The sequence below is a fragment of the Tinamus guttatus genome, unplaced genomic scaffold (assembly GCF_059628265.1).
Source record: "Tinamus guttatus ecotype Peru unplaced genomic scaffold, ASM5962826v1 Tinamus_guttatus_pri_ptg000472l, whole genome shotgun sequence".
In the NCBI taxonomy this organism is placed as follows: domain Eukaryota; kingdom Metazoa; phylum Chordata; class Aves; order Tinamiformes; family Tinamidae; genus Tinamus; species Tinamus guttatus.
In genome coordinates this window covers 848222-871261 of record NW_028289006.1, presented here as the reverse complement: position 1 = coordinate 871261, position 23040 = coordinate 848222, and the positions used below count along the sequence as shown (strand labels likewise).

The 23040-nt window shown below is 47.0% G+C and overlaps 1 protein-coding gene across 1 annotated transcript; it reads right to left on the bottom strand.

Moving 5' to 3' along the window:
* Window positions 1–652: 652 nt before the first annotated feature.
* Window positions 653–22811, bottom strand: ACO2 (aconitase 2). The gene is made up of 18 exons (XM_088532814.1): window positions 22738–22811; window positions 16670–16812; window positions 15398–15656; window positions 12992–13084; window positions 11586–11744; window positions 11078–11228; window positions 9612–9716; window positions 9191–9282; window positions 8803–8908; window positions 7344–7501; window positions 6145–6218; window positions 5380–5491; window positions 4571–4693; window positions 4219–4374; window positions 2944–3135; window positions 2006–2138; window positions 1567–1688; window positions 653–1158 (listed from the first exon to the last, which is right to left on the bottom strand). Exons 1-18 carry the CDS (start codon window positions 22771–22773, stop codon window positions 1021–1023), a joined length of 2352 nt encoding a protein of 783 aa, XP_088388940.1. The 5' UTR covers window positions 22774–22811; the 3' UTR covers window positions 653–1020.
* Between the last annotated feature and the right edge of the window lie 229 nt (window positions 22812–23040).

Genomic DNA, 23040 nt, shown 5'->3' with positions numbered 1-23040 from the left:
TGCGGAAACAGTTTGCAGAAACCCCTAAGTGGCCTGGAGGGGGAGGGAATCTGCATGAAGGAGCTTAGAGCCTCAGTAGCCACAGCGACTTCACCTCGGACTGTCTGGGGGGACATGCATGGGGAGAAAAACCCCTTGGGCACCAAGGAAGGTGTTGTGCTCAACTTCCCCCTCATGGGATCAGAGCTACCAGGAGCTGGGCAAGGGTGCAACTGGAGTGCTGATGGCCTCGTGTAAATGGACTGACAGTGAGACATCAAGGCTCTTGCTACAGCTGGTAAGCCAGGCTCAAGGAAGTCCCTTTCACTGCCTGAGTCAGGGAGGGAAGTCAGTTGCTCCTTGCACATTCAGCCTTCGCTGCGGCTGGCTGCAGTGTTCTGCACAGGAACATAGTTGTGAAGGAGGGACCAGTTTTGTGCCACTGGCAGTGGGTACAGTGCACAAGGCATCTGCTTCTACTGACTTTTGACCACTGCTTGGTCTGTGACTTTTTTTTAATCCACTTGTTTCTGAATAGACTTATGTTTAGAATAAAAGCTGAGGAGTCCGTACCTTCCCATCTCCATAGAGAAGTTCTTTCCCTTCCTCCCAGCAAGCGTGAAGCAGGGGCTGAGGAGTATGATCATGAACACAAGAGACTTGAAGCAGAAAAGATGGTCACAGTCTTTTATTTTCATTTTAAGCCTTTAGCCATCAGTAAAGTGAATGGGCAGAAAACAACCAGTTGAGTGGACAAACCCACCTTAGCTGGTCATTTCTCCAAATATAAATAACTGTGGGGCAACTGAAATGGAGCCAAAATAGAAAAAGGGAGCGGGGGAATTTTTAAAAGACAAAAGTAAGCCTAGCTGCACTCCCTTTTCATACTGTCAGTGAAGAGGAAGTACCATAACAAAAAGGAAGCTATGGTTACATTTGATCAGACATTTATTCCAACAGTAGGCATGGAATTGCACTTTCATGAAAATGCCAAAGCTGAATCAAGTCCAGTGCACTGCGGGCAACGTGTGCACTTAAACTTCATTTCTGCTGCAGCTCCTTCATTCTGTTGAGGGCACTGCCAGCTTGAAACCACTCTATCTGTGACTCGTTGAAGGTGTGGTTCAACATGATTGTTTCTTGGCTCCCGTTGGGATGCTTGATGATGCATTTCAGAGGCTAAGGAAAGAAGACAGTTCTTATTTTCCCCATCCTTTTCCAGGGAGCAACTTAACCAAAGCTGCTCACAGCAAAACCTCTACACTGCTAGAGGACTTGGCCAATGGAACATTCCAGCCCCGTGAGGGCTTCACGTACGAGAGCAGTCGTGGCTAGTTCCAGCGAGCACTTCTGACGCTTAAGGCAGCAAGTCCAGGAATTGAGACTATCCTGACACGTATCGTGCTCTCCTGCAGCTATTCTGCTCTCTGGCCACCACTGCTGCAAGGTGCTCAGGCCTGGCTGCCAGGGTGGCCGTGCTGCTTCAGACCCCTAACACCACCCCACTCCACTCTGCCCTTTCCCCTCTACAGTCAGTGGGGCGTCTCTGCCCCTGGAGCGTGGGGACAAGGCAATGCAGACAAGTACCTTTCCAGGTGCAAAGTCTGCCAGCCCGACAATGCTTAGCTTGTCCACAGGATGGATCTTGTTGTAGTCCGCTGGATCGGCAAAGGTGAGAGGCAGCAGACCCTGCTTCTTCAGATTGGTTTCTGTGGAGAACAAACCACAAAGTTTGTGTTGAGGCCCGCTGTAGTGCACCGCAGGGGATCAAGATCACCTTCTGGGTGCTCAAGGCCTCTCACAGCAACATTCCAACAATAATTTTACTCTTTGTGTAGCAAAATCAGCGTCTCCACTTGTGGCACATCTAACTAGAGATGGAACCTCGCAAGAGGTACCATGCAACCTATCAGCAGATAGTTTCCTTTTCACCTCACAGCAAAACTCCTACAGGAAACCTCTCTTCCGCCCAAGCCAAGTACATATTAAATGCTGTTCATGCACGTCACAGGGACACATGACTTACCATGGATCCTGGCGAAGCTCTTGGTGATGATGACCCTGCCCCCCAGGTGACGTGGCTCCAACGCTGCATGCTCTCTGCTTGATCCTTCGCCGTAGTTTTCATCCCCAATAACTGCCCATTTGACACCCATTTTCTGTGACAAAAGGAACAAGTTTAGACATGTGTGGGCTAGTCACTCAAGTTAGGAATTAACAAATACACATCTAATTTCACGGCTACACTAATGACACTGTTGAGGAAGGCGCCCCCAGAAAACACCCTGGGTTCTGATGAAGGACAGAAATAAAGGAATTAGAGGTTCCAGAGCAGCTGAGCATTGCCATCCTTGGCCAACATGGGCTGAAGAGGACTGCCACGGGATCTAGAGCAAAGCCTGGCAGCCACCTTGCCCTCTGGGGTCTCGTGGCAGGGCAGCATAAGCAAGCCATGATCCCTGCTCTCCTTCTGGAATCAACATCAAGACCTGCAACTTCTGTCTGCTGGACGAAAAAAGATCTTGGACCACTCTCAAGCTATGCAGTGGGTAAAAGGACATTTCCTGAGGAGGCAAGCCAAGTTTTAAAGAATGAATGAGATGAGATTTTTTTCTTAAAGCTCAGATTTGTCACAGGTGAGAGGCTCCAGCAGTTAAGACTTAGACACAGCTTGATGACACCAATATCTAACAAGGCATGTAGTGCTGAGGAGTTTGCCCCTCGGGTTTAAGATTTCTAGTGTCTTCTGGATCACAAGACCTTCCTCCCTCTTCTCCTCAGTGGGTAGAAGGATTATCTGCCATGGGAACCTCATCAGAACCAAGTCCTGAGAAAAAGCCTCAGTACTAACTGATTTCACAGCTGCTGTTAATTGAGAACAGCAAGAGACATGCTCTGCCTTGGCACAGACTGCAGAAAATGTAAACACCCTTACAGAACAGCTGCATGAGGAGAAAGTCTCACCTTATAGTAACGAGCTGTGTCTGGGACTGGCCCAAACTCCTGGGTCAACGCATTCCTCACAGAGTTGGCTTTGCCATTTTCAATGTTGATGGCACCAATGAGCAGGTTGTTGGAGATGTTGTCCAGATGGCCACGGAATTTGAGCCACGGCCCAGCTGCAGATATATGGTCAGTGGTGCATTTCCCTTTTACCTAAAGGGGAGTGGAAGAGGTAAGTGTCTTGGGAAGAATCAGCAATTTGACCCTTCCTCAGCACTTTTTATTCTGAAGGATCTTCAGATCCCCTTTTAAAAGCAGTGACCCCAGACCATTGCATCTATTATAGAATCAAGGCAGCTCTAAAGCAGAATGCAACAACTGTTCTATATGCTTGGGGAAGGAAGAGCCTCCCTACTCTGAAGGGCAGCGTTACAGAAAAGCAGCTTAGCCATAACACCTCCTGCTATGTCCCTACCTCCCCAGCCACATGCACTTCAGGTACAAAAAGGAATTTAGTCCTTCCTGTTACAGCTCAGCCTCCCTGTTGGGGGAGTTTATCAAGGTCTGATTTGATTCCCAGAAGTTTGCAATTCACATGTAAACCTTCTCGGTCTACAGGAGCAGAACTCCCATCCAGAGATAACAGCCTTCCAACTGGCTGCCTCAAAGCACTTGCAAAGACCCAGGCATGTCAAAACGCTCAGGAACACAAGCACAGATCCATATGGAAAACAGCTCCAGGGAACGCCAGCAACTCCGCCAGTGAGAAGCAGTAACGCTCCGGAAAGGCACCGTTCCGGTGGGAGTGCAGTTCAGTGCCCAGTGCTCTCCTGATGGAAGTTTTCATTCTGTTGGCTCACCAAGGGCAGTGAAGGGAAACCCATGTTTCCCGTTAAGCAACTGAAACGTAATGTCTAACTACTGTGAAGGAACTTTTCCTTTTGTAAAGTGAAAGACAACTCAAATACCAATGGGTAAGAACTTCCAAACAACTTCATTATAGGCAAAAGGCATCTCACAACAGCCAGGTGTTAGAGACACTAATTAATGAACCTTATGACCAGTAGGTCAAAACTGCGACAAATTCTGCAGACTGTATAGCATGTGTGGGATCATATTATACAGTATAGGACCATATTATATGGTATGAAAAATGAAGTTTGTTATGACACTAGCTAACCACTATGATACTAACCAACTAAAGCAGAAATGTCTCTTATACGTTATTCTGTTAGAACGTTAGTTATCCCCGCGCACACAGTCCTACCATGGTGTTTCCCATGCTTTGCTCCTGACCTTGATGAGGATCAGCATGTCTTCTAGATCCTTGCCATCCCACTTATCAAAGGGCTCAAGAAGCTGGAGGCGCTGGCTGGTGGGGCTCACATCCACATGCTGCCCGCTGCCATCCTTGGGAGGGTACTGATAGGTGTCCTGGCCTGGGTCAAACTCCTTTCCAAGAAACCAGAGAAAGTCATCAGCCTCAGCCACCCTCAGCAGCCCATGTCGAGAACAAGCCAACACAGGCAGCTGCACCAAATCTAGCTTTAAAACTAAGGAGAAGGTCAGTGCTCAAGAACTCCCATAACACATGCAACCCTTTCAGTGACAGCCCTTCCCTCCCTCCGTCCCCATACTGAGAAGTTACCAGCTTGGGCAGCTCATCTGCATCAGGTGCTTCTAGTTTAAACTGCTTCCCATCTGCTCCTGTGAGGTAATCCGTCTCAGGATTAAATTTTAGAGTGCCAGCAATAGATAGGGCTGTGACAATCTGAGAGGAAAAAAAATAACAATTTTAAAGGCATACTCTTCTTCCACTCATCTCTGTATTTGATAGTCCTACACCTACAGCCTCAAAGGCAGCAGTCAGGACTTCCAAAGCTGGACTCCCAAAGTCCTACCCACATCCTGGGTAAGAAGATGCAGGATCCAGTAAGTTGCTTCTTTTCTGATCTTTTCTGGACTGCACAAGAACAGGAGTGTAGTAAGAACTTTACACAGAGGAATAAACAACTCTCCCTTTGAAGTGTTCAGTTAACCACATTTTCCTCCTCTGTAGTTCCAGAGCTAAGACAATCTGCCTGGGTAGGTGCCTGACTTGGTAGAGCTCTGCTCACGTGTCATGTTGGACAGGAGAACACACCGCTCGCAAGCCGCACCTGACCAGTCAGGCATTTCTGCATGTGCTGCCCCCAGTAACGCACAGATACTCCTGCCAGCTTTACAGCTGGTAACCACGAGCAGTCAAGCAGGGCAAGCTGGGCCATGCGGCGCTTTGTGCTGCCGTGATCAAGCAGTCGCACGCAGCTCGGTTATCTCAACATCCCGAGCGGCTCAGAGGGCTGCTGACTTTCTCCTCACCTCCCGCCACTTACACGGAGCCCCTTCCGAAGACACTGAACTAGCTCACAGGACACTCCAAAAACTCCGCAGTCCCCCTCCGGCTGCATCCCTTACCTCTGGGGAGGTCACGAACGCATGCGTCTCCGGGTTAGCATCGTTGCGGCCTGTGAAATTTCGGTTGTAGGATGTAACTATTGTGTTTTTCTCTCCTTTCTTGATGTCCTTCCTGTGAAGGAAAGAAATAGCAAATCCAAAGAGAGCACTTCTTCAAGATGTCTCACTGCTGAAATTCCCAGGCATGGTTTAGGCAGCGATCAGTATCTTTTGAAGCACAGATGAGCTTACGGACAGGCTTTCCTTCCCCAAGTACAGACTTAGGGTACAAAACCAAGGCAGACACTGACTCCTGGAGCAATTTCCATAGCTCATACTATGCACAATTGAACTATCTAAACAATAGTCAATTAAACAGGTACCTTTGGACACACCATTGGAAATGGCGAACCCAAGTAAGATCAGTCTTTCATCCTTTTTATCACTAGCATTTTTCTCTCTGCCACTCAACGATTGAATCCAGATCAAATTGCTCTTCCCATTCTGAAAGGCCCATACAAACTCCAGTCCATCCTCTCAAAAATAACTAATCTCTCTCCCCATTCTTGCCTACTATCAGAAACCCATAGACGTGGCCACCCCAAGCACATTCCCTTCTCCAGTTCATTCATCTGAATTTATCTGCAGTCTTTCATTTCTCCTCTTCCAGTGCATCTCAGACCAATGGCTACTCAATCAGATTTTTAATCTTCTCTATGGGATATTTGGCTATGGAGACTGTTTAGGAGCTCAAAATATAAAGAAAGGTCCCTTGTTCCACTTTACCTGTCCCACTGGCCAATGCACGGCCCACACGCGTTGGCAAGAACCAGCCCTCCAAGATCTCGCAGGATCTGTGCCTGGAGCAGAGAAGAGCTTTGTTACTAGCAGAAAGTCTGCAACCAGGTTCTGAGGTTGCTCTTTCAGGGAAAGAGGACACCTCTTCTAGCAGAAAGCATCCAGGTACATTGGGATGCCTGAAAACACTCATTTCCTTGCTTCACTTGCAAGTTTTGAGTCACTTTTAAATACGGGGCGATTAATCCCAGTAAGCCTGTACAGCAACACTGCAGAAGAGCACAGGGGGACTTGCCATGAGGCTTTCATGGTCTGCTTATTTTAAAATGAGCAATCCAGCTACTGACAGGTATAAACTGAAGGGCACTAACTGTTCTGATTAATTTTCTACAGATCTCCTGTCCGTGTAAGAAGAAATTCAGTGAGAGTTCAGGCAAGTACATGACATTTCATTTAGCAAAGGATTCAGTTAGGAGGGCAGCTGTTCAATAAAACTGTAGCTATGGACAATAAGCAAAAGGCTGACCTGTTGGAGGAGGCATTAAGCATTGGCTTGATAGATACACTGCATGTGCAGCCACATATAGCTGGTCCCCAGCCTATGACAGCTGCAGTGCCAGTGGGGTAGGACATTTAGTAGATGTTAGAACTAACCATAATATCATTATTCCCTGCTCCCCATAGTAAAGGGGAGACATATCGGATTACTTCTCTGGGAGAATATTCCAACACTTAATCAAGCATGACTTTTGCCATAGGTTTAGTCTTATATGGGAACTATTTCCTGCAGACTTGGAGCTTGCTTGCATCCTAAGCAGTTCTTGAGAAAAGTGGGCAGTAGATAGGCATGAACACGTAAGGAGCCTGGGTCATGCACAGAACTCCACAGGAGCAAAAGCTGCCCATTACTAGGTGCACTATCTTCTCAGGGCTCCAATTCCTGATAACTCTCTCAACCCTATCTCCAATTCCAGTCCCAGGTACAATCCCCGGTACAAGCCCAGACAGTAAAGACTTCAGGTCAAAAAACTGTCAAGGCTGCTTACTCCATCAGTTCTCACTCCTCTAGTGATTAATAAGAAGATGAAGCCTAAGTTATTCTAGTAGTGACCTTCAGACTCCTGAGTACCATCTGGAAAAGCATGAAACATTTACTAGCTGGATGCGCAAAGAGCAGTTGTACTCACGTAACCATCTCTTTCAATGGTGGCCCGGATCTGCTCTGAGCCTGGCGTGATGGTGAACTTCGATTTACACTTCAGCCCGTGCGCAAGGGCCTGCTTTGCCACTGCTGCAGAGCGTCCCATGTCCTCATAGCTGGAGTTTGTGCAGCTGCCAATCAAGCCTGGGGCATGTGATGGAGATGGGGTGATTATCACAGACCCGGTTATTGGATGCTCCTCCCTGACCCACTTCTCAGGGAGAAAAAAAAAGAGACAACCACCATTCCCATTGACAAGGAATCTGGAATAGTTTCTGGTACTCTCACTGGAAGATACTGCAGTTGCAGCCAATTCCTTGACGGGCTTTGGAGGTTGTACAATCAGAACATACCACCTGATCATTAGTCTGGTTATTGCTGTATGAGCTCAGAGTTCTTTCTACTTGCACTCTGGGCTAGGCACAAACTAGTGCAAAGGAACATCCTTCCAGAAGGACAGCAAAGGCTTCAAACCAAGATGGCAAGAAACGGAGGAATTGAGACAGGTTAGCACCTTTCTGTTGCTTTCATCACTATTTTAACTGAAATTTAAATTCCCAGGCCTCTCAGCTTCTGCTTTTTTTTTTTTTTGGCTAAGCAAAGAGCCCTTTGGCACTTTTTTTTTCCTTTCAAGAGAAGTCACCCACTCAGTTCACTCACCTGTTATCTTTGGGCTACACCCCAATGTACTGCCTAGTTCTGGTTTAAGCATTCCCTAGTCCTCAGATAAAACCTCTTTTGTTACAGCACAGAGAAGAGCACAAGGACATGCTGTGCTGTACTGTCCTGCCAGCACTCTGCTGCCCAGTGAAGAATAGATTCTCTCATCTGTTGACTTTCATGTTGTTTGTAACACCAGTGAGCAAAGTGCTTCCAACCTAAAAAGTGGCCTTTACAACATTTGCATCCTTTTCATGCCAACAGTGAGCAAATTTAGAGAAGCCAGGCAACAGGTTAGCATCCCAGGAGAGTACAGGTATTCACGTTTGCTCTTTAGGGCAGCAAATATGACTGTATTACCTCCTCCAGTTCGACAGCCAATGGCTGGGAGGGCTGACAGTCATGATTCTGGCAGATGTTTGTTAAAATCACGTTAAAGAGCAAAGGCACAGCCAGAGGTGCTCTGTATCAGACAACACTCCCATCAACCCAAATCATTTAAAATAGTTTCAATGAGAAAAAGAAAAAAAAAAAGCAAAAAAGCAAAAAAAAAAAAAAGCAGCTCCTTGAGATTTAAATCCTTCCTGCTGTCCCTGATCTCATCCTACACACCTGGCCCAGAATCTTCTCAGGAAGTTCATGTGACTGTGAAGAGACCTTTGTCAAAGGACACACAGTAGTACTTAAAAAGTTGTAGCTCAGGCTATGTGACCAACTACTTATCCCAAGACAGCAACATTTATCCAACAAGGATGAACACGGAGGAAAAGGCAAATACTACCCACCAACTCTGATATCAACTGGCCAGCCCTCCTTCTCTGCCACAGCACCAATGTCGGATACAGGATGCGCCAGATCTGGCGTGAAAGGTCCATTGATATGTGGTTTCAGCTTTAAGAAACAACGACACAGTCAAAAATTAGGGTAACTAAGGCAAAAAGAAACACAAAAAGGCACAGCAGCAAATTAACTCCTATCATAGTTCTAGCTGGAAGCTGCTTAAGTAGGATTTTCTTTCACAAACACCCAAGCAGCTCCTGTCACCGCAGCAGACCTGAGTGTCTGCTACATGTTCTGGCAGAGCCAGGGCTATTGCATCAAAGTGCCAGCCTGGCCCTCCCTCACATAAAGCAGAGCCACGTGAAAGCATCCCAAGCAGGGAACAAGCCTTACCTCGCTGAGGTTGATTTCTATCACCTGGTCATACTGACAACCGGAATCTGGTACCAAGTGTTGCTGGAATTCATCTGCCAGCACAGCTATCTCTGGAATAAAAAAGAAGGAGGATCTGAAAAGTGCAGGTAGAAATCGTAAGGGAAGAGAAAAGGTTTGCAAAGGCTGAACACGGGGTCCACCAGCTAGTTCCTCAGGCACTTCACTATAGGAGGCCAGAAGTGGCCTCAGGCGCCACTGCAGGATGCTGCTGCTCCCAGGGTATGCCACACTCCAGCCCAGACCACATCACCCACATCACTTGAACAGAGAATTCTCTTCCCAAAAGGTAGCCTCTAAATTGCTATTTCACCCCTTGATACTACCACCTTGGAAAAAGGAGAGCAACCCATCCTGCCATATTTCCCCTAAGCCCTCTTACCAGCTCGCCCAGTCTTGCTCAAATATTTCTTCATCCGTGCGTTGTAGGGGAAGATCGATGTGGTAGCTCCAATCTCAGCCCCCATGTTACAGATTGTTGCCATCCCTAAAGAAAGGGCAGAAGAAGAGACCAAAGGGACAATGAGGAAGCCCAACCACATCTGATCCTTCATAAGTCTCTCTTGCAAAAGAGAGCAAGACTAGGAGACGTCAAGGGCCTCAGGCAAAAAACCCCAGACATTCTGACTGCAGAGTGGCTGCCTCAGTCCTCAGCATCTCTGATCTCTACAGTGACCTTCCCTGACATTTCTGATCCGTGATCAGTGTCTATGATCAGACTTTTCAACGTGGAAGGAGCTAAAGGGTATAGTGGTTTTTGAAGATACTGGAAGAGGAAGATTCTGGAAGACGCGGAAAAGGCAGCTGTGTGCAGTGAGCACCAAGCACCTCTCTGGCAGCGAGCGGCACCTCTGCTCCCTGCAGTGAAGTGCCCTGCTCCTCCCTAGCATCTTACTTATCTCTGTTGAAATTCCCCTTTCTGGGCGAAGCTGATGCATTAGTCAAAAGCTTCCAGCAACTGAACACAGTAAAACACTATTTACTCCCAGCACTGGAAGTAAATACTCGCAAGGCTACAGGAATAAGGGAGCTAGGAGGATACAGCAGTGAAGCTGTATCACTGAAGGTGCTAGGAGCAGACACCACAGGCCACCTTCCTCTGATCTGAGAGAACAAAAATCCTACATTAGCACATTGCTCTCTATAACCAAGTATTCTAAGCTGTGGCCAAGCCACGCTAACAGAGCACTGTAGCCCAGCAATGAGGCCGCACGTCAAGCCAAAGGGGTGCATCTCATCCTTTGATCCTAATTAGCACCAACGCACATTTGCAATTTCTGGTGGTTTTGAATTCGGCATCCAAGATCCCCAGTTAGCAAGGACAAAGTTACAAACTGCTGTTTTCTGGTTTCTCCTCTGCCCTGCTTTTCTGAACAGCATTTTCTTTGGTGGCAGTCACACGTGCACAGCCTTCACCCTGTTTTTCTCCTCTACCCATGACTTGTTTCACAATGTAAAGGATGCTGTTTTCTTTTGGATCTCTGACATCTCTACCCTCCAAGAGCATGCCAGAACACCTCCCTGCTTATTCTTACCCTGATGGACCAACTTAAAGGATTCTTTGTAATAAATCATGCAATGTTCCTGAAGTCACAGGAGAATTTAATGGAGAGCGCCTACTTTTCCTCTGGGAAGGAGTGCACTCTTGATGCACCACTCTCACTCCTGCAGGGAACCAGACCCCCAGTTTCCAGTAAATCCAGTCAGGCTAACCAGGAAACCAGACCCCCAGTTCCAGGGGGAACCATTTAACAATTCTTGCCTGATTTCCCTCCCAGCCTCCACAGAAGGCCCAACACCAGCTCCAGCAGCAGACTCCCATTCCTAGCAAGATTCCTGTGGCCTTACCGGTGCAGGAGATGGAATCCACGCCTGGCCCGTGGTATTCGATGATGGCGCCGGTTCCACCCTTCACGGTAAGGATGCCAGCCACTTTCAGGATCACGTCTTTGGGAGAACTCCACCCTGAAAGCTTGCCAGTCAGTTTTACACCGATAACCTGAGCAACATTAAAAGAAGACAAGCAGCAGTCAAAGAAATGGGCAGCTGAACTCCTTCTTCCTCAGCATTTGGATGGTCAAAATGCCAAGAGAAAGGCAACCCCCTTCAGGTAAAAGCCTGAAAGGCAATCCTTCCACGTACAAGCTCTGACAGAGCCAATGAAAGGAAAATCACTGCTCAGCTACAGCTCTCAGTCCCCAAATAAACATGGTCAGGGACAGAAACCCAGAGCTGCCAATGAATTGCAGGGCAGTTGCTTGAGCTGCTTACACATGCACAGTGCCTGCAAGCCCATGTTTCCTCATGCCTTATATCTTGCCTTTCACAGAAGGATTTGTGTTCATTTTACTCCTACCTTTGGACACTTGAGCTCCCAGGGGATTCCTGCCATGACATCCACTGCATCAGCTCCACCCACTCCAATGCAGACTCCCCCCAAACCACCCCCATTGGGGGTGTGCGAGTCTGTGCCGATCAGCATAACCCCAGGGTAGGAGTAGTTCTCCAGAATGATCTGAAAACAAAAATGGATTGTTTGCTTGCTTGTTTGTTGGGAAAGGAAGGGGAAGACAGCAGGAAAGAAGACAAGAACGAGAATTTAGATGAGTCTCTATTTACAGATTTCAGTAGCAAGAAAGTCATTTGTTTCGAATTGCAAGCTCACTTCTACTCCATTCAAACTTGTTTTAGGGGATATAGTGAGAGAACCAGCTTCCAAACTTTAAGATGCTTGATTATCCCAGAATAGTAAGAAGAATATTAAAACACACAAACAAACAAAAAGTAAAATCTCCCTTTATATCACTGCAAGCCCCAATCTCTTCTAGCTCAGGCTTTTGCTAACATGCCATTCATTTCTGTTAGGGCTCAAGGGAGTCTGCTCCTTTTTCTCTACGCCTTGATCAGCTGCTGAGTGAGCCAGTTTGCCTGTCCAGTGCCAGCAACACCTTTTGAAGACCTTTAGATTCCACAGCAGAACAGTGCTAACAGGCCCCTCCAATCCATTCCCATTTCCACTCCTTTTGCTTTATGCTTTAATTTATTTTCCTGCCTGCAATTCAGAGGAACAATGAAAAACATCTATCACATCCATCAAGCAAATCTGCAAAGAACAAGTTAGGGAAACCCTGCCAGAGGTGTTGGTTTTCAAAAGCAAAAGGCATGGGTGACCTTCAGACAGTCACATCCTCAAGAGGTGCAAGTAAAGGGAATCCCAAACCTGAAAAACTGTTTTGTATTTTATCTGGTTCGGATACCAACTAGCTACATGTTGTTGCCACTCTTGGATACTAAAGTAGTGCTGCTTAATTTGGTTCTCTGACCCGGGCTTCTGTTTTTTATGGAGCTAAATGAATACAAAATAACCTTTAAAAAGTATGTTTCCAAAGTTTCTTTCCTCTCCACAGAAAGCAACCCGAATGAACCCCAGTGCAGCCAGTTTCATGGCATCACATTACTGTTCAAATCTCACAATGCCAAGCTAGCCCACAAACAGTTAAGACTTTGCAAGGTTCTGTGATTCACGTGGCCTGGGGTTGGCACTAACTAATCATGCATCAGGTTACAATTTGACTGGAATAACATTTAAGAAAAACTATGGTTGTCAATTAGCTGAGCGAGAGCAAGGAACAAACCTCACTCAAGTCGGGCAAAGCAAATACTTTCCCGAAACAGGTGAAGTTCTCTGAGGGTTTGCACACTCTCTTCATCCCCAAGTAAAGAGCTACTGGCTTTTAAAGATTGCAAGCATTCCCACTTTACCTGGTGAATGATTCCTGACCCGGGTTTCCAGAATCCCACTCCATACTTGGCGCCAGCTGTTGCCAGAAAGTTGTACACCTCCTGGTTTATGTCCTGTTTACACAGGAAAAGGCACAGGATTAGTAACACACCTTCTTCTTTCACAAATCAAAAACTCCTTCAAACACATTCCCTTGCTCCCAAGCCTCGCCAGTCTGTTGCACAGTTTTATAGCAGCTAGAGGGAGATATACATCACTATTTTAAAACCAGAAGAGCTCAAGAATTAAGGAAACTGCATTTAATAATGCTCTGCCCATTTCTTGTATTCAAGTGGGTTTTGTTTTGTCTTTTTTTCCAACCTGCTTCCCTGTCTTTTCCTAACCCTCCTCCTTCCCTCACTATTGGCTGTTCCTTCTGCTTTGCATGTGCTTTGCAGAGATTTCAAAGCTCCTAAATAACCATTTCTGCTTTATTTTTACAGATGAAGAAACGGAACTGGACATCAGGGGAGCTGCTCACTGCCAGGGAGTCTGTGCTAGCAGGAGGAAAGGCACCCAAGTCACACAGCGCTGCCTTTGGGCTGTGCTACCACCATTATTGGCAGAGGTCACACCATGAAAACTGCTGGTAAGAACAACGACAGTTGCCAAGGAAGTTTGGCAGTATCATGCCCTGGTAATTCTCAGTAGAGGAGTGGCAGAGTAGATAAGATAAGCACTAGGAGGACACAGCTTGCCAGAGGTGTTCTCACGCAGTTACGCTCTGGAGCAGAGGAGAAAGGGGGCACTGGAGATGCCGGACGCAGCACCTGGGCACACGGCTGCGGCTTCTCGTGCAGCAACGGCAGCTCTTCCAGCCTCCCTCTCCGCTGTTTGTGCACCTCTCCCAGCAGAGCATGCCCATGTGCCGGGAGGGATCCGGGCACACCTGGGCTGCCGGCCTGCAGCGGGTGCCAAGCGGCGGCGTCACAAGGCGGCAGGACCTTTACTGGCTGCGCTCGGAGGGAGGGCAAAGGGGGCCTCGGCTCAGGGCCGCAGTAGGACAGTCACCAAAGGAGCAAGGAGAGGGGGCAAGACGGGAGGTGAGGGGAAGAAAGGGAACGCTTATGTGGGAAGCTCCCAAATCCTTCATCTCTTGTGCAACTTGGAGCTGGGGCAAACAATGGAGCAAAAACTCCTCCAACTCAATCAAGTGGCATAAGCTGCTTTTCACAGGCCTGAAAGGAGGAAGCCGAAGGCCACTGTTTCTACAACAGAAGTCTCTGGTAATATATATGGATTCAAAGTTTAAGAGGAAGCTGAGCCCCTCCACACTGCTTAGAATAGACCTGTCTCTTGATACCAAAGTGCAAGGCACAGTACATCCTAGCTGTGACAGTTCTTACCTTATCCAAATAACTGTATTGGGAATTAAGTAACATTATCCAAAACACTCTCCAAAAACCTCAGCATTAGTATGAGCAGAGAGCTTCAACAGACCTCACTATTTTCTAGTTCTCACAGTAGAAATCTCATAAAGGAAAGTTTCTTAAAGCTCTTGAAGTCCCTTCAGGTAATGTATTGTTCTCCCTAAAAACCATGAAAAAATAGCCAGTCCCTGGGAGAGAAGTCTTGCTCTGGTTCATACAGCTGCATCCACTGAGAGCAACAAGCCTCCCCCACCTCTCCCTATGCTGACAGGACGTTCTTCCCCAGCAGATTTATTGCCGTGCAGAGGACAGAGGTGAATGTGTCTCTGTTTGACAGAACCCCCCCAAGGAGGAATAAGCAGGTAAACAGTAAAGGTGAAATTAAAAATAAAATAAAAAGGGCAGTGAACCAGAAGTTGGTCAAACAGTACCCTAGAATTTCAAATAAAACCCAATATCCTCCATGCCTGTATACCTATTTACACCCACACTCACTAGCACTGAAAGCTGCATGTGCTGCAGTTAATGTTCTTCAGCTAATCGTGTGCAAGAGCTTGGTACACTGAAGCAGTTATTTGCTCCCCCTTCACAGTGGTACAGACACATGTTCAGGAAGTTTTTCCATACTGCTGTAGTGTAGCCTAAGGGGCACAATTCTCTAGGGTAGTCTGGCTTCCTTTTTTTATTTTTTTATTTTTCAGCTCTTTGAATTATTTTTCCTCTTCCCTTAGGTGAAACATCCTCTCACTCCCAAGAACACACACTACCTGGCCTTCCATCCTTAGCAGATTAGGGCCAGCTCTTCCTGCAGCCATGGTCATTTAAGCCATGTGATGGATGAATCTCAAACTGAAAAACTCTGTTTTTCTACTGCATTTGCCCTATCTTCAGAGCTGACCATCACAGACAATCTACCATCAACTCTGATTTATGGCTGTCCTCTGGAAAACACAAACTCTTCTCTAGGCTGGCTAAAGGCCTCCGAGCAAACAGAACTGAAGTCTTTGCAACAGCAACCTTGGCTCTTCGAAGATCCTTTTCACCCCCTGACTGGGCTTCGATGAGGTGGTCGCAGTGGATGGTGGAAGGCACGGCCACCTTGGGCAGCCCGCTGCTGATGAACTGCAGCATGGCCATCTGCGCGGTGGCATCCTGCATGGCCACGCGGTCCGGCCGCAGGCGCAGGTAGGTCTTGCCTCGCTCAATCTCCTGCTTTTCTGGGTCATCCAGGTGCCCGTAGACAATCTTCTCAGACAATGTCAGGGGACGGTCAAGCCTGGGGAAAAATAATTTTAACATCTTCATCTTGTGTATGTCAGCTGTTGGCCTTTAAAGCATGTAACAGAACAAAGACACCCCACTTCCCACTACCACTCACACTGCTAGGATACCTTAACCCAGCTGGCTAAAACAGGACAGGATTCAGTCCAGACACTTCAAAAGGATCTGATGTCATAGTATAATATTCCCATACAGGAAAAAATAATAATAATAAAAATGCTTCCACTGTGCTCATTTCTTGAGATCGTAACTCAGGAGAGCAGATGTGGAGGCGAGACAGGTCATCCCATTCACAAACAGAAAGATCCCACAGCAGGGACAACTAAGGACAAGCAAGGACAACTACACAAAGCTTCCTGCTGCCAAGCCTTGCGTGCTGCGGGCTCCTGACTAGCACTCTCTGCTGAGGAGCCTATTTGTCCGCAGTGGGATCTTCTGGGAAGTAACTGCGTAGATGCAACGATCTGAAATGAGAGCTGCCTTTTTTAACAAAGGATGAAAGGCCAAAGGACACGTCTTTACAGCACTGCCAAGGTACATGGAGCAGGTACTGAGCAGTCACACACGCCTTCAGCAGCAGAGTAAGGTCACCATGCCTACATGCACTACGGATTGCTAGCCCTCCCTTCTGTGCCGAACGCGTACAGTGGAGCCCAGGAGAACATTCACTGTGGTATTGGCCCGGAATGACCAGGCACTGCTTGCCTGTCAAGGAGCAAGGGCTCCTGAAACGGGGCATTAAACGCTGAAGGCAGAGCTCTTTCTAGCACCTCCTCTGCATGTCGCGGTGCTTCTGCAACCTTCCACCCTTCCTGTTGGGCCCTCTGCTACACGGAGACACCAACAGCTGAGGCTTCACTCCATCTGCAGCTGCCCTTCCGCAGAGCTGCTCCCTTTAGCAGACAGTCCCTCTGCCAGGGCTCCGTGCTGCATTATTTCCTATTCCTCCTCTTCCTGTGCTGCACAGCTAAATTCTGTGCCACAGACTCTTCCCGCCTCCAGCCTTACCTCTTCCGGACAATGTTGATGTTCTTCTCCAGCTTTTCATAATTTATGTATTCATTGGGCTCAAAGTGGCTCATGGCCACCTTGGCCCGCTGGCACAGGACGGGAGCAACATGGTAGCGCCGCAGCCCACTATTCAAGGCATGCTGAAAAGAGGAGAGTATTAGGAGAGCAAAGGAGACCTGCCAGAGTAAATCTCTATAACAAATGCCAATAAACATTAAGACTTTTTAAATTTGCTCTTCCTGGGACTTTACAAGCAGAGAAACAGAACACTAGCACAGGTTTTTAAAAACGCCTGGTGAACATTTGATCACACGATACCTTATACTGTGTTAAACAGTCAGACATCAGGTTACCTAGCACTGGTACTATTTACCAAATTATTTTACATTTTTATTTGTAACACATTTTAGTGAGAAATTTGCTTGCAGGCAATAGTCAAAAATTCAATACCTGCTTGCCATAGCAATGGGGTGGGGGAACAACATATGCAGTTTCCAAAACAAGATAATTCAAGCTTTTTGTTCATTCCATGGTAGCAAGTTTATGTTGAAGATGAGACAAAAATTAAAATAAAATAGAGTATGAGGGGAGGAGATGCCCTTCTGCTTCCCCATCACAAACCACGTTTGCAGGGTCCTTGTGCTGTTACAAGTGACTTCCATGTACGTGCATGGTTTACATTGTAACACAGAGCAGGAGAGAGGCCAATTGCCGAACAAAGGTCTTATCTTCACCAAGGCGGATGTGCAGATCCACGTGCTCTTCCTCTTCATCCTTGCCAAGGCATCCTCGCCTCGCCCCTGTTGTTTAGGATCAGGACAGCTTTGCACTTGCCCCACCAATGAGATAACAGAAGAAGGGGCAAAATACACTGCTGGTCTGAGAATATCAGCAGGAAATTCAGCAGGGAAAAAGTCTCTGTTTCCCTTGGCAGTCTCCACAGAGAAGCCGTTCACCAGACCATGGGAGAAGGGCAGACTATGGCAAAGCAGCTTTGCAGCCTCTGGCCTGGAAGGAGCAAGTTCCCCGGGTGGAAAGGCTCTCATGCAACTTTGGAAAATAAGTCAAAGGACGGCCTCAATAAAACCACCAAGAATTTGGCACATGCATTTCTTAAATCCTTTGCAGGTCTCGGTCATCAGTGCTAGAAGTCTTGAAAGAGATTGAAGAATTCAGAGTTGCTCCTCTTCCAGAACTACATTTTAATCTTGACACCTTTTTTTTCCCCTATTCCTCCTGCACATTGGCATTACAAGGTTTTGTCAAGCATTTGTTAATAGATATAGGAGAGTTTTACTGAATATCCCTTTTGTGTTCAGGAGGATCGTGCTCATGCCCATTTTATTTCCCTCAGCAAGTGTTCTTTGTGAAGAACTGAACTGCAGTACCAATCACTGCTTTCACACTATCAACAGCTCTAATCAACCATTTTTTGTTGTTATAAATATTTCCTCCCCAGTTTTCTGGTTAACAGGATTTAAAAACATTGCCTAAAATAATCACAATCAATGAGATATAGCCACAAATTTACTTTTGAATCTCTTTTTTATTGTCCTTTTGATAACATTTAATAGCATCCATACAAAACAAGGTAAGGAAATCTAGAAGAGATTCTAACAGCAAGCACACCTGCAATAGGTGATATAGTGAATACAGTATTTTAGCAGTTGCGAAACACCTCTATTTAAAAAAAAAAAAAAGAAAAGAAAAAAGAAAAGGTACAAATGAGGGCCAGTCATTAATTCCATGTGCTGCAGCTGCTAGGTTTAGGTTTCGGAACATATCACAGTGCCAGAGGTGAGAGCTTCCACTCTCCCACGGGCAAAAGGAAACATGTGCATAAGCTGCTCTCCATCTACCTCTACGTAACTTTTGGACGTAGACCAGAGATGATTTTAAGTTACCATCTACCCAGCCCAATTAATGCCATGGGCCACATTGCCTTTAACTCACAAGACAGCCAACATCTTGGAAAAACCCCCAAGTGCCTGAATGCTTGGAAAAACAATGAGCAATTTCACCACTGTTCATGGAAAAATAATCTTTTCCCAACCTCAGGCTAGGAAAGGTATTTTGTTTTAATGAAATCATTCCTTCTTTCTCCCACAAGCAAACCCTGTAACACAACTAATTATTGGAGATTCTCCTTATCACCTGATAAACTGAAAGTTACATTTCACTATAATTCAGTGTATAGAAGAACAACAGATCTGCAAATTAAAATGATCACAAAGTCTTCATGACTCTGTAATCTAGTCTGTGATCAGACTTGACTATGACCAAATTCTGAAGTAGAGCTCTCCAAGATCTTAAGCAGAGGTGCAGTAAAGGTTTTTCAGATAAAATTCAGGTAAAATCTTTTCACGTGTCCACGTACCTCCTTACTTCGTGAAATGATTGGACAGAATTTGGTATTAATTAGAACAGTGGCACAAATATTCAGATGGTAACCACAGAAGCAGCAATGCCAGGCAGCACGATCCTCTGCACGCTGCCAGAAGCCGAAAGGGAGATAAATGAGCAGGTCTGAGGCAAACAATTCCACCCGGGGATGCAGATGAGCTACAGAAACCTGGAGACTAAAAGGTCTGTTTCCATGAAGGCCAGCAAGACTAGGGAAAAACAGTCACCTAACGCCAGTCACTTCTAGAAGCCAAGAGAATGACTTTTCTCTACACAAGTCCTTTAAAGGCATCTTTTAAGACTGAGACTTTCATTTTACTGAGATCTAAATCCATCTCTCTCTTCTTCTGGGACTTATTTGACTCAATATGGATGTTTTTATGTAGGAGGCCAACAAGCCTACAGCTCCATCTCTAACAACAAGTAATTGCATACCTCCAGGGCAGAAGTACAAACCCACACTTTAACTACAGAGGTATATCTACCTGTGGCAGCCTAAGGAACAGTGTAGAGCTGCCAAATCTACTCAGATCCTTGCTTAAGGACAGATCTGCTCTCCATAAGCCTTGCTTTTCTAAGTCATTCAATACCTTTGAGCAAGAATTTCCATGATTTGTTATTGTATGAAACAGTGGTCTCACCTGCTCAGGTCCGCTGCCTAACTTCACAGAGTGCTTTATTATTTATAATTTTTGAGACATCTACATCACATCCACTTCAGCTGTCACTGCCTGGTTGGAAAGTTGAATCCTTCCTCAAAGAATCTGCAATATTGCTGATCGCCCTTGTGTGATCCTCGTTGCCTGTGCTGCTTCTATTGTATCCTCAGAAATGGGGTGGTAGAACTACAAGATTAAGAGAAACTTCTTTCCCACTTCATTCCCTCTCATGCCTCCCTACTAGAGTGCTTGCTAATGAGTAGTAAAATGTGCCATGCAATAGCCGAGGGAAGCAGGCAGTGAGCTGCCCACACGTCCTTTTAATTCAGGGACTGCTAAGAGCCCCCCCCAAAACAGAATAATCAGCCCATTGCCTAGATCACTGATTAGATAAATATGAAGCACCAACAAGCTGTCAGCATGGAGCAGCTCTGAAAGGGCCTCTGCACAAACCATTAAGAGTTTGTGCTTACCACCCAACAGACAGTGGCCAAGTGATCGCCTCTTATCTGCTATCTATTTTTCATCTTAGTACCAGAGCATCTTTCTTCAGATCTCAGTAAAAGAAAGCACATTAAGTACTAGAGAGCTCCTTAATCCAGAAGTATTTTGGCAGGGGAAAAGCTTCCTTGTAAGTCATGAAAAGGTCAGCCTATTAAGCAGATCATTATTTTTGCATTCCTTAAGAAAATCAAATAATATTTTTATAGATTTTTAAAGCTCACTCTAGAAGCTGCCTACCACGCATTTAACTCACTCTAACACACAGTCCAGATATAAGTCAAGTCTCTATATCAGAAGCAGACGTTTTGATATGGTGCACCACATATGGTAGAAAAGTCCGGTAAGAAAAAGCTTGCGTTCAAAGGAGTAGCAACTACATACACTCCTATCCAAGGAATCAGCTCTCAATTCCACTGGAAACCCAAAACAACATCTTTCCTCGTCCTCCTTGATTTATGAACACCAGCCATGTTTCCAACATCCACCATGATTAAGCCTAAAAAAAGCAGCATCGTATAATCAAAATGCAGCCTCGCTTTCCAGACCCACCTCCCAAGACCAGCTAAAAATAGTATTGTGAAGAGCAGGTTGATTCTAGCCAACATTGCTCTTTTGGCCAGCATGCACAAATCTCACTATATGCAGCTTCAGTACTTACAAGAGCCTTAATAAAACCCAACTTCTTAGGATTTTACAGTATCGTTCTTTCAGTCCCTTGTCAGCCAACATGACTCAAGAAAGAGAGTGCTGTTAAAAGCATCTTTCAAGATAGCTGTGAAACAAGAGATCTTGACCCTCTGAGGCTATCAGTAGAGTTACCATATTTAAAGAGGATAATTAGCCTGAATCAGGCTAATTCCAATTTATTTCTCTCAGGGGTAAGCTTCCTGTGCAGTTCCTATTCTAAAACTATTAGAGGGCAGGAGGTGAGTAGGCCTGATATTGATAATATGTGCCAGGCTCAATGCTGGCACTACTGCAGCACCTGGTGAGATGACTTGCATAATGAATAAAGCTCTAGGCTACTACATGCAAGCTAAACTCAGTTGCTTCCTAAAGAGATGAGCTAGAAGCATGTTTCATTACCTGAATATATTGCATACTTAGTTTTTCATAAGAAAAAGAGGGGAAAAAAAAGGGAAAAAAAAGTAGCTTTAGCATGACAATAGAAAATACAAATTCCCTGTGCTCACTACACTGCCACCACCTGTTTTCATTATACAATATTCATTTGAGCATGTGATGAAACGCTGCAAAATAAAAACCAATCCGTTATCCTAAAAAAAGATTTTCCCTCATTTTATGGACATTTAGAAGCAGTAGATCAAACAATTATTTGTTCAAAGTAAAAATAAACACCTTCTAGCAATTAGCATTGAATGCACTGAGCTAACCAGACAGTACTGTTCTATAGCTTTTACTTAAAAAATAAAATCAGCACTTTTCTAAAACACCTACCTCTAAAGCAATGAAGTGATATAAAATAATAGTAAGTGCCACCATTTTTTTTCCAAATAACAAAAGCAAAATTCTTACTTCAGTTCCCTGAGTAAAGGGAACATGTTCCCCAAGGTCACAAGTGGCAAACTAAGAAGTTAAATTGCCTGACGTTGCCACATGCTTTAAGGGGACACAGACTTCTTTATTTCTATTAGAGGACCCAAAGAATAAAAGCATACTCCCATATTCACTCTGGTGGCTTTCAGAAAGTACGAAATCTTTACTGTGGAGTGCACGCCAACCATTATAACGGTCTGAGTAAGGGCATCCACGTGGCAGCTCATGTTACGAGCAGATGTGATTTTTAGAGGTCATTATGGATGAGAGCGTAAGAATTACTCCCAACCCCAGTTCAATGCATTTTAAGAAAAAGGCAGTTTGCGTGTGTGCCCAGGCTGCTTTTTTCCCAAATCTCCATAGATCCGTTTGCCTGCACGAGCAGCCCACGTTGCTTCTCCACACAGGTGGGCCTCTATTAAGGTCAAAACCAGCAAATTTGAAACAAAGCTGACAGGACACTGAAAGGCTTTGGCTCACCCACCCGAGGGCCGCCTCGCGCTGTCACTTCACGCCGATAAGGGCTGAAAGCCAGGCAGCGCGGGCAGATAACGGCAGGCCCGGGGCAAGGCGCTGCGCTGCACCGCTACCCCGCGGCCGCCGCCCGCCCGCCCGGGCCGGGCCGGGCAGCCCTTCACCTTGCGCTCACCTTGAGCGGGGGCGCGCGCGGGCCGGCGGCCGCCGCCGTCCCGGGGCCTCGGGGGCGGCCGCGCCGCCGCCGCCCGGCCCGCGCCGCCGTCGCCATGGCGACGGGCCGTGGGCCGCGCGGGGACGCGCTGACCTACACACGGGGCGGCCCCGCCTCGGCCCGGCCTGGCCCGGCCCGGCCCCGCCGCGCGTCCCGCCGCCGCCGCCCGCCCGCCCGCGAGCAGGGATGGGGTAACAAGCAAGGGCCGAGCGCGCCGCCCGCCCCGAACCGCCCCGCGCCGCCGCGGCGCTCACCCGCAGCCGAGCCGCCAGGACGCAGTACGGCGCCATTTTGTTCACTGACAAAGATGAAGTCGCGCCGCGATTACGTCAGGCGGCGCCTTTAAGGCCTCGGGCGCGCGGGCGGGGCGCGTCGCGGCGCCCGCCCCTCCGCGGCGCCCGCCAGGTCCTGGCAGGGCGGTAGCGGGGGAGCGCAGCGCTGCGGCCCGCGCGCACGAGGGGCCCCGTGGGGCGGCAAGCGGGGCTGTGCCGCGCGCCCGCGCTGCGCTTCTGCTTTCCCACCCGGCGCGGCCGCGCGCTCGGGCGCTTCCGTCTGCG